The sequence below is a fragment of the Trichechus manatus genome, unplaced genomic scaffold (genome assembly GCF_000243295.1).
Source record: "Trichechus manatus latirostris isolate Lorelei unplaced genomic scaffold, TriManLat1.0 scaffold00038, whole genome shotgun sequence".
NCBI classification, from domain to species: Eukaryota; Metazoa; Chordata; class Mammalia; order Sirenia; family Trichechidae; genus Trichechus; species Trichechus manatus.
In genome coordinates, this window is record NW_004443974.1 from 5,704,971 (window position 1) to 5,719,421 (window position 14,451).

Sequence of the window (14,451 nt, forward strand, 5' to 3'; positions counted from 1 at the left end):
GGTTGCCAAATCCTCAGCTACTTGTTCCCTTAGAGAGTCTGAGCCACTTACTCAGGGTCCCACAGTGGGGAAGAGGGACTGGTGGGTCCTCTCTGACTTCAGCACCACACCCTTCCCTCTCCCCTGAATCTGTCTTAAAACAGAAAGACAGTGGGAGTTGAGAGAAGTGATTGCCTCCAGCTGAGGGGGTCTGGGTAGGCTTCCTGGAGGAGAGGGAAAGTGAGGGGAGTTCAGACAGGGACAGAGTGGGCTGGGAAGGGGAATGGGAACTAATTTGGCCAGGAGGGTGACAGGCCCAGTCTGAATGCCCACTGACCCCCCTCCCCAGGTCCCATCTGATGCCGAGACTGAAGGAGTCACGCTCCCACGAGTCCTTGCTCAGCCCAAGCAGCGCGGTGGAGGCACTGGACCTCAGCATGGAAGAGGAGGTGGTCATCAAGCCCGTGCACAGCAGCATCCTGGGCCAGGACTACTGCTTCGAGGTGGGTCCCACTGCAGGGGAAGGGGCTATAGATGTCCTCTTCTGGTGAGACAAGGTCTCCTTCCAGACACCCTCCTTGAGTGCTCTGTGGCCTCGCCTGGGGCCAGGCTCTTTGGGACAGTAGTGGGAATCTGCTCATGGCTTGGGCCCCTAAGAAACCAGGGCTGGGTGAGCTGGGGAAGGGGGGCTTCATTCCTGCCTTCTGGGCTCTCCTTGGAAATGGACCAGCACCCATTCTCTGTGATAGCAAGTGAAGCTGGATGAGTGGGTAAGAGTGATAGAAGGCTGTGCAGAATTGCAGTAATAGGCCCCAGAGCCCTTGTCTCGGCCAGCCTGCCCACCCCTCCTTGGAGGCCCCCAAATTCAGTGTGGGATAGTGGAGCACCCCCCACCTTTTTTTCTGGGCTCATTTCCCCTGCTGTACAAGTAGAGCCTGAACCTTTTCTGCCCTAACATTCAGTGACCCAGAGTTGGGGGGCAGAGTGCCAGTGACCCACCCTGGGAAGGGCTATTACAGGGGACTGTTCTGTTCTCTCTGGGGCCCACTGTCCACCCCCAGTTGTCATACATAATTAGGGGAGCTCTCTGGTGGAGGAATGAGCCTGTCCAGTCCTTCAGTGTAGATGGGGAAATGGAGACCCAGAGAGGGCAGGAAGATGTCAGGTCACACAACTAGGTTGAGGCCAAGCCAGGACCAGGATTACCAATGTTTCCAGCTGTTCCTGGGAGTTCGGGGCGGGGGGTGGGTTTCCTAATAATAACTTCTCTAATTATTCATATTTTCTTCTTATCTAAGTTTCTGGCAAGATTCCCCACTCCCACTGTCTATCGCCAATAGTCTTGTATAATTAGGGGAGCTCTCTGGTAGAGGAATGAGCTTGGTAATGAAAATGAGCCATTCGAAGACTAGTGTGGCAACCTCCTGGCACCGCAAGCCCTGGGGAGAGAACAGAATGTTGCCGGGCATCTGCCCCACATCCTGTGGCCACTGGGTGCTGTTTCTGGTTCAAGATTGTGGACGTGCAGGGCTAAATGGGGGCTCTGACTTCCTTGCCTGGGAGGAGCTAAAGACAAGAATGTCCTCAGCAGGGGGTGCTGCAGAATGTGAAGACCCTTGAACCCCAGATATGAGTCTGAGTTTCTTCCTAAAGAATCTTTTCATCGTGTGTGGAGTGGGGAGGGGCCGGTAGGAAAACAGAGGAGAAGCCACCTACCTAGGAGTACTCCCTGGGAGGAGATGTCTAAGCTGGGAATCAGGGATGAGTAAGAGTCATTCTGTTGGGAAGAGGAGAGCAAAGGTTCCAGGCAGGGGGCCCCAGGGCCCAGCTCACCCAGGCAGCCCGATTCTCACCCCTCCAGTCTGGCACAAAAAACGTTTGGCTTCTGTTACCATCACTGTTGTCATGTTGCTTGGCAAAAGAGAGTCCTCGGAAGGTCTGAGCTGAGGAATGATGTGATCGTTGTATCCACCAACTCTGTACCCTTGGTCTGTGTCCTTGGTACCTGTGGTTCCACCTTCAGGAAAGTTATGCTTGGGTTATGCATTGCCCTCTGACCCAGGCAGGGTGCCCCATCCTTCTCTCCATCCATCTCAGGGAGAGTTAGGTCAGCATCAGTAAGATGCTTCCCTATCAAGACAGAAGGACCCTGGGGAAGGAGTGAGGATCTGGGACCAGTAGCCAGATGGCTCAGGACTGGGCCACTCTCCTGTTGTTGACTTGCCCTGTGACAGCAGGTCTCAGCTTATCACCTGTAAAATATGGAATCCAGGTGTAATGATAAGCCTCACCCTATCTCCTTTCTGAGGCTGTGGTGCTGACCTGGTAGCCAAGTCTCCTAAGCCCCAGAGGGCTTCTACCCACTGTCCAGCTTTGTTGTGTTCCCTTCCCCTGTAGCACTGTCCTGTCTGTCCCTCACAGGTGACGACGTCATCAGGAAGTAAGTGCTTTTCCTGCCGGTCAGCTGCTGAGCGGGATAAGTGGATGGAGAACCTGCGGCGAGCAGTGCACCCCAACAAGGTAGGCCAGTACCAACTTTTGCCAAAGCGGGGGAACTGAGGTTAGACCTGCAACAGAGCGCAGCCCCAGGTATAGGGAAGCAGGACGGAGGTGGGCTAGGATGGAGGTGGTTAGGAAGGTAGGGCCTGAGTGGGCGATATGGTTGGGCTTTGAAAGAGAAGTTAGAATTGGCGAGACTAATGCTATGGGCATCTGTTCTTGAAGGGACAAATTGGGGAAGCTGGGCCAGAGAAATGAGTGTTGGCTGGTGGGGGAGTTGGGCCCTGGGGTGCTTCTCCCTAGGCTGTCCCCATCAAGTACGTTGGACCTTGAGTATAATCAACTGCTGCCGTGTCTGCTTCCCTGGCTGATTTGAGGGCCTGGGCCGAGTTCTGGTCATCATGGCATCTCTAAGGAATGGGCCTTAGCTGCAGTTCCCTCTTAAGTTACTTTAAGGGCAAGCAAACTTAGAAAGCTGATGAATGGCACAGTAGCCTGCTCTGTGCCCAGCACTGTGCTAACCTCTTCACTTGATCTCTAACTCTATGAGGAGGGAGTAATTTTATCCCATTTTACAGAAAAGGAAATGGGTTTTGATTAAGTCACTTGCCCAAAGTCCATCAGCTAGAATGAGGCAGAGCAGAGATCCTCCCTGTGTCTGCCAGACCCCAGGGCTGTCCCCATCCCCTACCCTGTCTCAGGCTCTGGGCCCTTCCCTGAGGACACAACCTTCAGAGACCCTCCCACATCTGAGACCTTTTGGCAGGGCACTGGGCCAGGTGCATGTGGCAGAGGCTGCAGGCCCGCCCCCAGCTGACCACCCACCCGTGCCCTGTTGTGCTTCTGCAGGACAATAGCCGGCGTGTAGAACACATCCTGAAGCTGTGGGTGATTGAGGCCAAGGACCTGCCGGCCAAGAAGAAGTACCTGTGTGAGCTGTGCCTGGATGACGTGCTCTATGCCCGCACCACGGGCAAGCTCAAGACGGACAATGTCTTCTGGGGCGAGCACTTTGAGTTCCACAACCTGCCACCTCTGCGCACAGTCACTGTCCACCTGTACCGGGAGACCGACAAGAAGAAGAAGAAGGAGCGCAACAGCTACCTGGGCCTGGTGAGCCTGCCTGCTGCCTCAGTGGCTGGACGGCAGTTCGTGGAGAAATGGTACCCGGTGGTGACGCCCAACCCCAAGGGTGGCAAGGGCCCCGGGCCCATGATCCGCATTAAGGCACGCTACCAGACCATCACCATCCTGCCCATGGAGATGTACAAGGAGTTTGCTGAGCATATCACCAACCACTACCTGGGGCTCTGTTCAGCCCTCGAGCCCATCCTCAGCGCCAAGACCAAGGAGGAGATGGCATCCGCCCTGGTGCACATCCTGCAGAGCACAGGCAAGGTGAAGGTGCGTGTGGGCACCGTGGCCCGTGGGCAGTGTGCAGGGTTTCCCACCATACCACAGGACGTGGTGGCGTGTGGGCACCGTGGCCCGTGGGTGGTGTGCAGGGTTTCCCACCATACCACAGGATGTGGTGGCATGCACTGGATTACTTGCCATTCCCCCATGTGCATGTTATGTATTACAGCTCTAGTGGAGGCATCGAGACACTGGTCACAGCCAGGGGCTCCCTAAACTCAAGAGTTGTGTTTTGGGGTGGGGGGTTTTGTACTCCTTCTCCATAGCTGGTGCTGATCACTGAGACTGGCAGACAGGGATTGCACTTATTGTGGAGGAGTGAGCTTGCCTTCTGGTGCCTTTCTCCCTGAGGTTCTGGGGGAGCAGCTGTGTAGCGGGCTCTCCCAGCACACATGGATCCCACAAACCCCACCAGTCCCAGCAACCTAAATGTACATACACAATTAGGTGCTGAGTCTGGCTAAGACAGCCCCCAGCAGGATGGCACCCCAGCCTCACCCCACACTCAGACCCAGACACACCGATTTGTACACACAAACACACACTCATCAATTACAGCCATTCAGTGGTCAGTCAGCGGTAGCTATAGCCACCACCAGTGCCCTGCAGAAATAGGGATTGTCCAGAAGCCATCCAGGCAGGCCCTACTTCAGGACTTGAGGGGCCCAGTGCTCCCCCACCATCTCCTGTCAGCACCCACTCCCGAAAATGGGCTGAGCAACACCAGGCCATGCCACACCTCAGCCTTCACTCACTTAGTTTTGGAGACAAGTGGGCTCCTTCCAGACTGGAGTGCTCTGAGAAGGTTCCCCATGTCCTACCTACCCAGCTGAATGGAGCATGGGTCTGTGAGCCTCAAAGTGAATGTCCCCTTCTTCATCCTGCCCCCTTCACTTGAGGGCAGCTGTCCAAAGGGAATGCAATGGAAGGAGGACTGGACTTGGAGTCCATCCACATCGCACAAGGCCTTGAATGCCGGTCCTCTGTCCTCCAGACAGTGGTGTGGATTAAGAGCTGAGTGGTAGGGGCGGGAAGCATCCTATGTCAAGGTCCTGAACCCTCTGCCCGAGGTCAGGGGGAGGAACAGGTTGGAAGCCAGGCCTCAGGTACCCAGGGAGGGCCCAGGGGTCCACGGCACCATAAAGGCCACACTGTCTTCTTATACCTCAGGAGGGGGAGGCCGTGACTGGAAGTCCCTTGGCCTCCTTCCTGCTCATTGCTTCAGCCAGCCCTGTGGCCCGCAACCTGTTGGACTAGTGGTGTGCGGCAGGTGCAGGGCCAGGGAGAGGAACTTTCTCAAGGTGGGATCCGTGAGGAGAGGAGGGTGGGCACTCTGCTTTCCTAGATGTTTGAGCACCTGACTGGCGAGACTGCCGGTTGGCCCATCTCTGGCTGCACCAAGACTGTCCTTAATTTACTGTCAACATGGGGGCGGGTAGGAAACCAAAAATGAATCGAGGATGGCTGTGGCCCTTGGGACAGAGGCTCGTGGGGTGCTGTTTTCTGTTGCCTTGTCTGTTCTTTCAGTATCAGTTCCTCGGGGCTGGGCTGGGCTGGCCTGGGATGCAGATTCAGCCTTGAAGGGATCTTTGCTCTTGGCTCACAGCCGAGAGGAAAGACATAGCGGGGTGCTTGTTGTTGAGAGACGTGAAAGCCAGTGCCTCAGCCTCCCCTGGTGGGCCCTCATTTGGTTAAGGAGGCAATAGGTGGAAGGATAGAAGGTACTTCATGCTGCTGGGGGGACTTGCGTTTGAGCTGCCCTCTCAGGAACACTTGGGGACTAATGGTGCTTTTGGCCAAAGGCTGCGAGTCTCTGATGATGGAAGCTTGGGCGTTGGGGGACAGGGGCCCTGCATTCCCACAGTGAAGGCTGTGCATCTCCCTCTGGTTGGGGGCCAGTCATGTGGGTGTCTCGGTATTTTCCTGCCCTTTCCCCAGGCCCCTCTCCTGGGTGGTGGCTTTTCAGAGTTCCTGTCCTAGGAGTTGGAGAGATTTCTCCTTTGCCATCCCCAAGTCCCCTCCGTGCAGTGGGAGGAACAGGGGCCTGGGAAGCAAGAGACTTGGGCCAGGTCTGGCCCTGGTAGCTGTGTGGCCTTGGACAAGTCATCTTCCTGTTCTGTGCCTTGTTTTCCCCTCATTGGGTCTTTGTGCCTAGGAGTTTCTCTTCTGGCACTGGGGAGCTCAGGAAGCAGGCCTGAGCAGGAGCCAGGGTGAAGGCTAGAGGGTGAGATGAAGTACCAACTGCTGCCTCACTGTGTTCAAGAATGGGCTCCTAGAGGCCAGTCTGTAGGTCAGGAAATGGTCCTCAGGCTGCATGATCCCCAGGGGAGCCCAACAGCCACTTCCCCAGCCCCTCCTGCCTCCATTGGTCGGCCAGGACTCTTGGGCCTGTAGCTCAATTCTCTATTTTAAGAGCCACCTGAGATTTCAAAGTGCCCCCGTTGTGCATATCAGAGTGAGGAATTTCCTGAGCACTAGACACCCTGGCCCGTATTTGTGGCCTAGCAGGCTCCATGCTGGATGGCCCCTGCCCTCACTGTCACCCTCCCCCGAGTCTCTGTCTCTCTGCCTATCTTTCCCTCTGCCTCTCCCCCAAATCACAAGGTTGGCTGTGGGTGTGAGGAGGCCGGGACTCTAAGGGAGGAAGTTGCTGGCTAGGTGGGTGCTGCAGGTTCATTTGACAGCAGGAGGGTGTGGGCTCAGGCTCCCTGCCTTGGGTTTTCTGTGATAGGCACAGTGGGGTCTGGTGGGCACAGCAGCTTGGTTGCTGCCCTGGGTTTGCCCAGTGGCATCACAGCCTTCTCAAGTCCCACACCAGGCTACCTATGGGTGGAGATTGGTTCCCACTTTCACCCATCTAAGCACAGGTGGCTGACCAGCTTCCAGGCAGCTAGACAGCTTCTGCCTCTCCCTGGTCCTTGCTTGTGGGCTACACAGAATACGTCCTGTCTCTCAGTGTGGGGGACACCATCAAAGTAACATATAGATCATGGTGGCTGTTTGTATTGTAGAGAAAGGGCAACCCCGTCTAGCCTTGTGGCCCTGATTGGTGGTGGGGGTGAGGGAAGCTGTATGTGGTCACCCAGCCAGGCCTGGTCAGGGCTGAGCAGGGATTTGAACCCAGCTGGTCTGTAACTCTGATAGGGGAACTCATGGCCATATCTTATGCTCTGGCCCAGGCCTGCCTCCCCTGACCTTGGGCCCAGCTTTTATGTTAACCAGCTCTAGGCACCACCCTCATTCCCTGGCAGTCTCTGAGGGTGGGCACTGTATTTGTTCCTCACTGGGTCACCAGTAGCCTGGCAGTGGAGCAGCCTCGAGAAGTAAGGGCTTCTCCTCTAGCCAGGGAGCAGGTCCAGAATCCTAGGGTCCTGCCTACCAGGCTGGCTCAGGTCCCGCTGTCCTTACTCTCCCGCCTCCCCAGGACTTTCTCACGGACCTGATGATGTCAGAGGTGGACCGCTGTGGGGACAACGAGCACCTCATCTTCCGGGAGAACACACTGGCCACCAAGGCCATTGAAGAGTACCTCAAGCTGGTGGGCCAGAAGTACCTGCAGGATGCACTAGGTAGGAAGGGTGCAGGCCGGCAGGTGGGAAGAGAGCAGGGCAGGACCCCCAGGACCTCACGTTGCCCCTCCCTGCCTGCCCCGGCCACAGGTGAGTTCATCAAAGCACTGTATGAGTCAGATGAGAACTGCGAAGTGGACCCAAGCAAGTGCTCAGCCGCCGACCTACCTGAGCACCAGGGCAACCTCAAGATGTGCTGTGAGCTGGCCTTCTGCAAGATCATCAACTCCTACTGGTCAGTGCTGCCCCCACACCCCCGTGCTTCCCTTCTTGGGCTCAGCTGCCCAGGGCTTCCCACCCCAACACCTTAGCCTGGTGCTTTTATGTCAGGATGCCTATGGTGGACCAGACGCTGTGCTAGGCATGCTGCAAGCTTCATGCACTCAGACCTGACCGGCGTTTGGTGAGGGAGGGTGAGTTACAGGCCTACTGCCTCACACAGCTTCAGGGTGGTGGCGCTGCAATTAGAATCCTCTGCCTCACCCCACTGAGTTGTCCTGGTCCTTTTTGGGCTCTTAGATGTAGGAGAATGCCCCAGAATGTATGCACAACGTGGCTTTTACGGTGTTATAGCAGGAAGAACCTGGCCACGCAGATAGTCTGTGTGTGTTTATTAGAGGACACTCTGTGCTGGTGCTGCAGCGGTGGGTGAGGCTGACAGGGCCCCACCTCAGGGCACAGCTTAACCTGGGCCACCTCATCTGTCCATAGGAGTTGTGGTACACATGCCACAGGCTTGTGATCAGGCCCAGCACGGGTGTGTGTGGGTGCCTGAACACCAGGCTGGCCTCCTGGTGGGGCTGTAAAGAACAGACGGAAGGAGGGGTTGGGCTTTAAATAGAAGGAGGGTCTGCAGGCTGCTGCTAAGCCCAGGAAGGCAAAGGGCTGTGCAGAGTGGGCTGCACGTACAGGACTGTGATCAAGGCCAGAATCATCCCTGGGAAACTTGCTGGAAGTCCAACTCCCCAGGCACCTGCTTGCTGCTGGAGGTAGTGTCTGTGATGGCTGGTTGGCTGATGCTGCCAAGCGTGGCCTCACTGTCCTCTGGAGGGCCGTGTTACCAACCCTAGGCAGTGGGTTTTTGTCCCAGCTTTTATCCATAGTCTCTGCTCCAGCTCAGGGCTTTGGTTCCCCACCCCCACCCTCTCTTTAGCCCCCTCCTGACACCACACCTCCATCCCCCCAGCCACACCTCACCCCTTCCTTTGCTTGGGCTTCTCTTTCACTTATGGCACACCTTGATCTCCACGTTCCTGCACTTCCCGCTTTAAGGTTTTCTACCTGGCTCCCCTCTGAGGCCCTTCGTGTCACTGGGCGGGGTTGGCTTACCCCTCCTGGGCACTCTGTCAGCCCTGATCCCAGCGGAGTGGAATGGTGCTGGGTCCGAGTCTGGTTCCCACACACACTGGGAGTAGCCCGAGGCAGGGCAGGCACCAGCTCAGGCTGGGCACACCAGTGAGCAACAGGCAGAGGCAGGCCTGCCAGGTGAGGAGGGGCCGAGGGAGTGACCAGAGCCAATGGGGTGTGGTACCTTCTGGGCTGGGCCAGAAATTGCACAACTTTCCAGATCCCTAGGCCTGGGGTGGAGGGGCAACCAGAGAGCCTTGAACTCCCTGGGAACGCACTTCCCACCTGTGGGCTGGGCAGGGCTTTCACCCTCTGTCCCATGTCCCCAGGAGGGGCCGGGGACACAGGAAAACATATCCGTGAATGATTTTCCGTTTCCTCTTTTTGGAGTTTGTCAGTGGCACAGAGTCACCTCTCTATTCCAGACAAGGCCCTGTGCAGGACACTAGGAGGGCCCAGGCCAAAGGCTGCCCCCGTCACTTCCTCTTGTCATGCCAGCGTTCATTGCAGGAGAGCCTGTGGGCTGCATGCTGGGCCTCTTGGAGAAAAGCATTTGGAGTTGATCAAACCCTCTTATGGCCTTGAGGTCTCAGCCTTAAGATGACTCGGTGGGTTTAGCAGGTCTTGATGTAGTTTAAGAGTGAGGACACTGCACCCCAGGGAGGAACAGGGTCTTTGTCAGATCACCATGACCTAGTGACAGAGTCAGACGTAGACTGGATTCAGGGAGCACGGGGGTCTGGCCTACCCCAGGGTGGGAAGCACATCTTTTAGGGTAAAAGATGAGAAAGCCAATTCAATATTGGCTGGGTGAGGTTGGGCTGGGAGCCAGGAACCCTGTGTTCTAGGGTCGGCTCTGCCCCCTGGGTAGGTCACCGCCTCCATTTCCCCATCTATAAAATGGAGAGCTGTCTTCTCACTCTGTGATTAAGGGTATTCTCATCTTCTTGATTATTCTGAGCTCTGCCCAAAACCTCAGATTCCTGTAACATCATTTGAGCAAAGGGAATGAGTTTCAGAGGCCAGTGACGGGAACCCAAGAGACAGTGGGTCTCTTGGTGTCTGCTAGATGTCTGCTCTTTGGGGAGAAGAGCTGAGAGACGAGTCAGAGGCCTCAGGGAGGGAAGACCCGGGTGAAATGTGAAGGGCCCAGACCAGGAGCTGGAGAGGTGGTTCTAGCGCTGGCCGTGCTGTTGATCCTGGTTAGGATGGAGGCCCAACTCCTCCAACCTCCTCCGTCTCTTGTCTGTTCGTTGGCCCTTCAGTGAGCCGTGGCCCAGGCTGGAGCACAGGTCTCCCTGCTTCTTCCACTTCCTGAGCTCTGCCTCCATGCTGAGTGCCTCTCCTTGCCCTGTCCGTCAACCCTGCCAAGAGCCCTGCCCTGTGGCCGAGTAACACAGCTATTGGGAGGCAGAGCTGGGGCTGGAATTGGGCTTCGGTTTGGTGTAGAACCAGGCCCCTGCCTGACAGCCAGGTCCCCCTTGGTCTGTCCCTACATAGCGTCTTCCCGCGGGAGCTGAAGGAGGTGTTTGCCTCGTGGAGGCAGGAGTGCAGCAGCCGCGGCCGGCCAGACATCAGCGAACGCCTCATCAGCGCCTCCCTCTTTTTGCGCTTCCTGTGCCCAGCCATCATGTCGCCTTCACTCTTCAACCTGCTGCAGGAGTACCCCGATGACCGCACTGCCCGCACCCTCACCCTCATCGCCAAGGTTACCCAGAACCTTGCCAACTTCGCCAAGTGAGTGTCGCGTCCCCAGCGGTCAGAGTCAGAGCCGGGAGCTAGAGTCACAGGCCAGGCCACCAAGGTATTGCTGGCCCAGAGCTGGGCTGGGGCAGCAGGCCCAGCTTTTATCTGTCATCTCTGTCCTTCCCCTCCCTCATTTTCCAAAATAAAATCTTCTCCATGCCCCATCCTCTCCCTGTTGAAAGTACATAGATGATTTAGGACGTATCAAAACAGGAAGTCATCGTCACCCATGATCTCTCTAGGCAAAGGCATGCCATTTTGATGATTCTTTAATTTTCAAAAGTAGTTTTTCCTTCTGCTTTTTTGAATTAATATTTTTTTATAAGAATTCTCCTCTGTCCTTCAACATACATAAACCTCATTTTAAAATGAATGATGAATATTCCTTTAGAGGGGACTGGCCCATTTTATTTAACCAATCCCCTGTGGTTGGGCAATCAGGTGGTTTCAGATTGTCTTTGTTTAATGCTGTCAAGCATGCCTTTATTTGCGGATGCTTCCTTAGAGTGAGTGGGTGGCAGTGGAATAGCTGGATCATCTAGTCAGCTATTCACTCACAGAGTGTATTGAGCCTCATTTTGGGACCATTGCTGGCCTCTGATGGTACCGAGATAAATCAGAGCTGGTCCCAGCCTTCCTGAGCTCCGCTCTTCAGCAGGGGAGACAGATGCCGAATAACCAGCAGAGCAGCGGCAGACGTGCACATCTCTTAGGAGGGCCTGAAGCTTGGGAGAGTAGGCAGGCTTCCTGGAAGAGGTGGTCCCCAGCTGCATGTCACAGGATGAGGCGTTGGTCAGGCTGCAAGACAGGGGAAGCGGGAGTGGAGGCAGGTGTGTCAGGAAGGCGGGCACTGTGTGTAGAGTGGGACGGTATGGCGGCATTCCTGGATATTAATTTTCCGGCCAGGAGGAGCAGGAGAGGAGACTGAAGAAGACATTAGGGACTTGAAGGCCAGACGGGGCAGCTGAAGCCACCAAAGGGTTTTAACTAAGGGACAGATGGCCTCATCTGCACTGGATTCTGGAAAGATTGTCCTGACAGCAGTGGGGAGAGTAGGTTGGAGGGGGCATGGTTGGCAACCGGGAGACCGGGGAGGAGAGCATAGCTATGGTTCAGGCAAAAATGGCAAAAGCCTGGGGATAGTTTGATGGGGGCAGTAGAGGAGGTTGTGGGCTGCACCGGACAAGGTCAGGGGTGAATGGAAGATAGTCAGCAGGCCTTGCTGGTTGGAGGGAGAGGTTGACTGTTGGACTTCTGGCTCAGGTATCTGGGTGGTAGTGGTGTCTCCACTTGGGATAGGGAGCCCAGGAGGAGGGCATGGGCTCTGGGTGACAGCGATGACTTCAGATACGTATGTCTGGGCTGGGTAGGTGGGACTCCCAGGGAAGTGCCTGTGGATGTACACATCTGACAGCTCACCAGAGAGACCTGGGCCAGGTCTAGAGTTGCGAACCATCTGCACAGAGGCTCTTGAAACTTGGAGAAAAAGAGGAAGGGGAGCTGTGACTGCCAGTGCATGGTGGAGGGGGTTTGTGGAGCAATCCAGATCCTGTGAGAAAAGGTCTGGAAAGGGGTCCATGAACTTGGCCGTGAGGAAGGAGGGCCTGGTGACTTGGGCCAGAGCAGTTTGACAGTAGGTTAGGGAGGTGTCAGAGAAGAGCAGCTCCTGGCAGGGCCTCGGTCTGGCTGAGGCGACCTCGGGCCGGGGTGCTCACCCGTTACTCTCCCTCTTACCAGGTTTGGCAGCAAAGAGGAGTACATGTCGTTCATGAACCAGTTCCTGGAGCACGAGTGGACCAACATGCAGCGCTTCCTGCTGGAGATCTCCAATCCCGAGACCATCTCCAACACAGCCGGCTTCGAGGGCTACATCGACCTGGGCCGCGAGCTGTCCAGCCTGCACTCGCTGCTCTGGGAGGCTGTCAGCCAGCTGGAGCAGGTGCCTGGCAAGGGGGTGCCAGGGATGAGGCGGAGGGTGGGGTCAGAGACCACAGAGCTCAGGTGTCTTCCATCCAGAGTCACCATAGAGGGCATACGGGTCTGCCCTGTGTGACATGGATCAGGAGTCCTGCCTGGGCACCTGAGCCCATGGCTGTAACTCAGGCTTTGTCAGATTCACGGGGCTCTGGACTCCATTTTCTCTGTGGGTAGGTGCCGCGTTCCTAGCAGTACCAAGGTGGGCCAGCACCAGCAGGATCGCCCCTCTCTAGGTACTGGGACTTGGGGCTGTGCCTCCGTGTCCGCAGCATCCAATGGACAGAATTCCACATGTGAAGGCGCACTCCCTCCCCGAGTACATTTGAAAAATGTGATCAGACTGAGTTCTTATAGCTGCTTCACCTAAAATGTTGTAGTTTTAGATTTTGAGGCCACTGATATGAAAAAGATAGACTCCAAAAAAGCCACACCTCTGCATGTCAGGCTGGAAGTTACAAACATTTCCAGAATTGTCCTTGACCTTTGGTTGACAAGGTTATTCCCTAGACACCTCTAGCATTGCTGCCATCACCAGGAGTGGGCCCTCCCTGGCCTAGGGTCCCACTGGCCGCTGGTGGCCCCAGCCCCCACAGTGAGCATGTTCTAGACAGCAAGCACTGGGCCTGTCAGGAGCCACTGCCAACATATCTGTTGCTCTCCAGTACTCAAAGAGACAACTTTCCAAAAATAAATAATGCTATAACAGGACCTGGATGCCTTCCCCTCGTCCTGGTCCCAGTCCCTAGAAGTGACCACTCAGAACACTCTGGTGTGCAGCCCTCTAGATGTAACTCTGTGCATATATAAAACATACATGCTGGCACAATGCAGTTTTTCTTTTCTTTTTCTTGTTTTTTTTAAAGTACCTACTGTGTCCACTGCAATATGCGTTTCTCACTTGGTTGTGGACATCCTTCCACATCAGCACACACTGTGCCACCACTGTGGCCTTTCACCAGCCACAGGCTGTGCCATTGTGTGAGCCCACAGCTCGTTTCACCAGTCCCTACTGGGGGACTCTAGGTTAGTTCCAGCTTCTTACTAAAAGCAGATGCTGTTGTAGTCAGACAGAATCAGTTTTGCTCATTTATGTCACTGCCCTTTGGCTGCAAGAGACACAGGAGAGGAAATGGAAATGAAGGCCCAGCCTCTCCCTCCCTCCATGCCTAAGCCCCTGCACTGCTGCCAACACCAGCACTTACTGAGCCCGGTGCTGCTATACTCCTGAGGTAGGACAGCGAATGTGTCCTATGAGTCTGCACAACCAGGTAGGAAGGAAGGAAGACGGTCAGTGTCTTCATTCAGCTGGGAGTGGCATAGCAAGGACTTGAAATCAAACTGTTTACCTCTCACGTCCATCCGTTGGACTACACGAGTTTTCAGTTTCTTTTTGCACAGTCTTCCACATAAGCAGGTGAGGAAAGAGGCCCCCTCCCCAGGCTCGGCTTCACAACCTGGGAGCCTCAGCACCATCCATCTAAACTGCGGCAGTGAGGTCCAGGCGGTCCAGTGCTGCCCCCCTGCCTCCTAGTCCACTTAGGGTTTTGTCCAACAGGCAGCTGGTTGTGCCCCTCTGTGCCTGGACCCTCAGCTGGGGGCCTACCCTGTGGAGTAGGAGATGGAGGGCTGTCACAGAAGCCTCTTGGATGGGGCTGTGCAGGTGTGGGAAACTCTGGGCTTTCCTCTCCATGAGGACAATGGGGCAGAAGAACCAGGGTCGGATGGCCTAGGGCAAGAGGCTTGCACTAGATTGGTGTTTCTCCCTGTGGGCCTCACACCCTTGCCCCAGAAATATCTGGGAATCTGGTAAAAAGTAGATTTATAGATCCTGGGCATTCCACCCCCTCCCAGACCTGCTGGATCTGACTTGAGTGGGCGGATCTGCACTTCTGACAAGCTCCCCAGCTGACTACCGCCT

At 55.7% G+C, this 14,451-nt stretch overlaps 1 protein-coding gene across 1 annotated transcript in view; it reads left to right on the forward strand.

Moving 5' to 3' along the window:
- Window positions 1–14,451, forward strand: part of DAB2IP (DAB2 interacting protein) — a 117,249-nt gene that overhangs the window by 90,073 nt on the left and 12,725 nt on the right. The window contains exons 4-10 of the mRNA XM_023730679.1: window positions 329–482; window positions 2,401–2,499; window positions 3,328–3,882; window positions 7,319–7,463; window positions 7,554–7,698; window positions 10,311–10,547; window positions 12,294–12,495. Of these exons, the coding sequence (XP_023586447.1) occupies window positions 329–482; window positions 2,401–2,499; window positions 3,328–3,882; window positions 7,319–7,463; window positions 7,554–7,698; window positions 10,311–10,547; window positions 12,294–12,495 (1,537 nt within the window). The remainder of the gene's footprint in view (window positions 1–328; window positions 483–2,400; window positions 2,500–3,327; window positions 3,883–7,318; window positions 7,464–7,553; window positions 7,699–10,310; window positions 10,548–12,293; window positions 12,496–14,451) is intronic.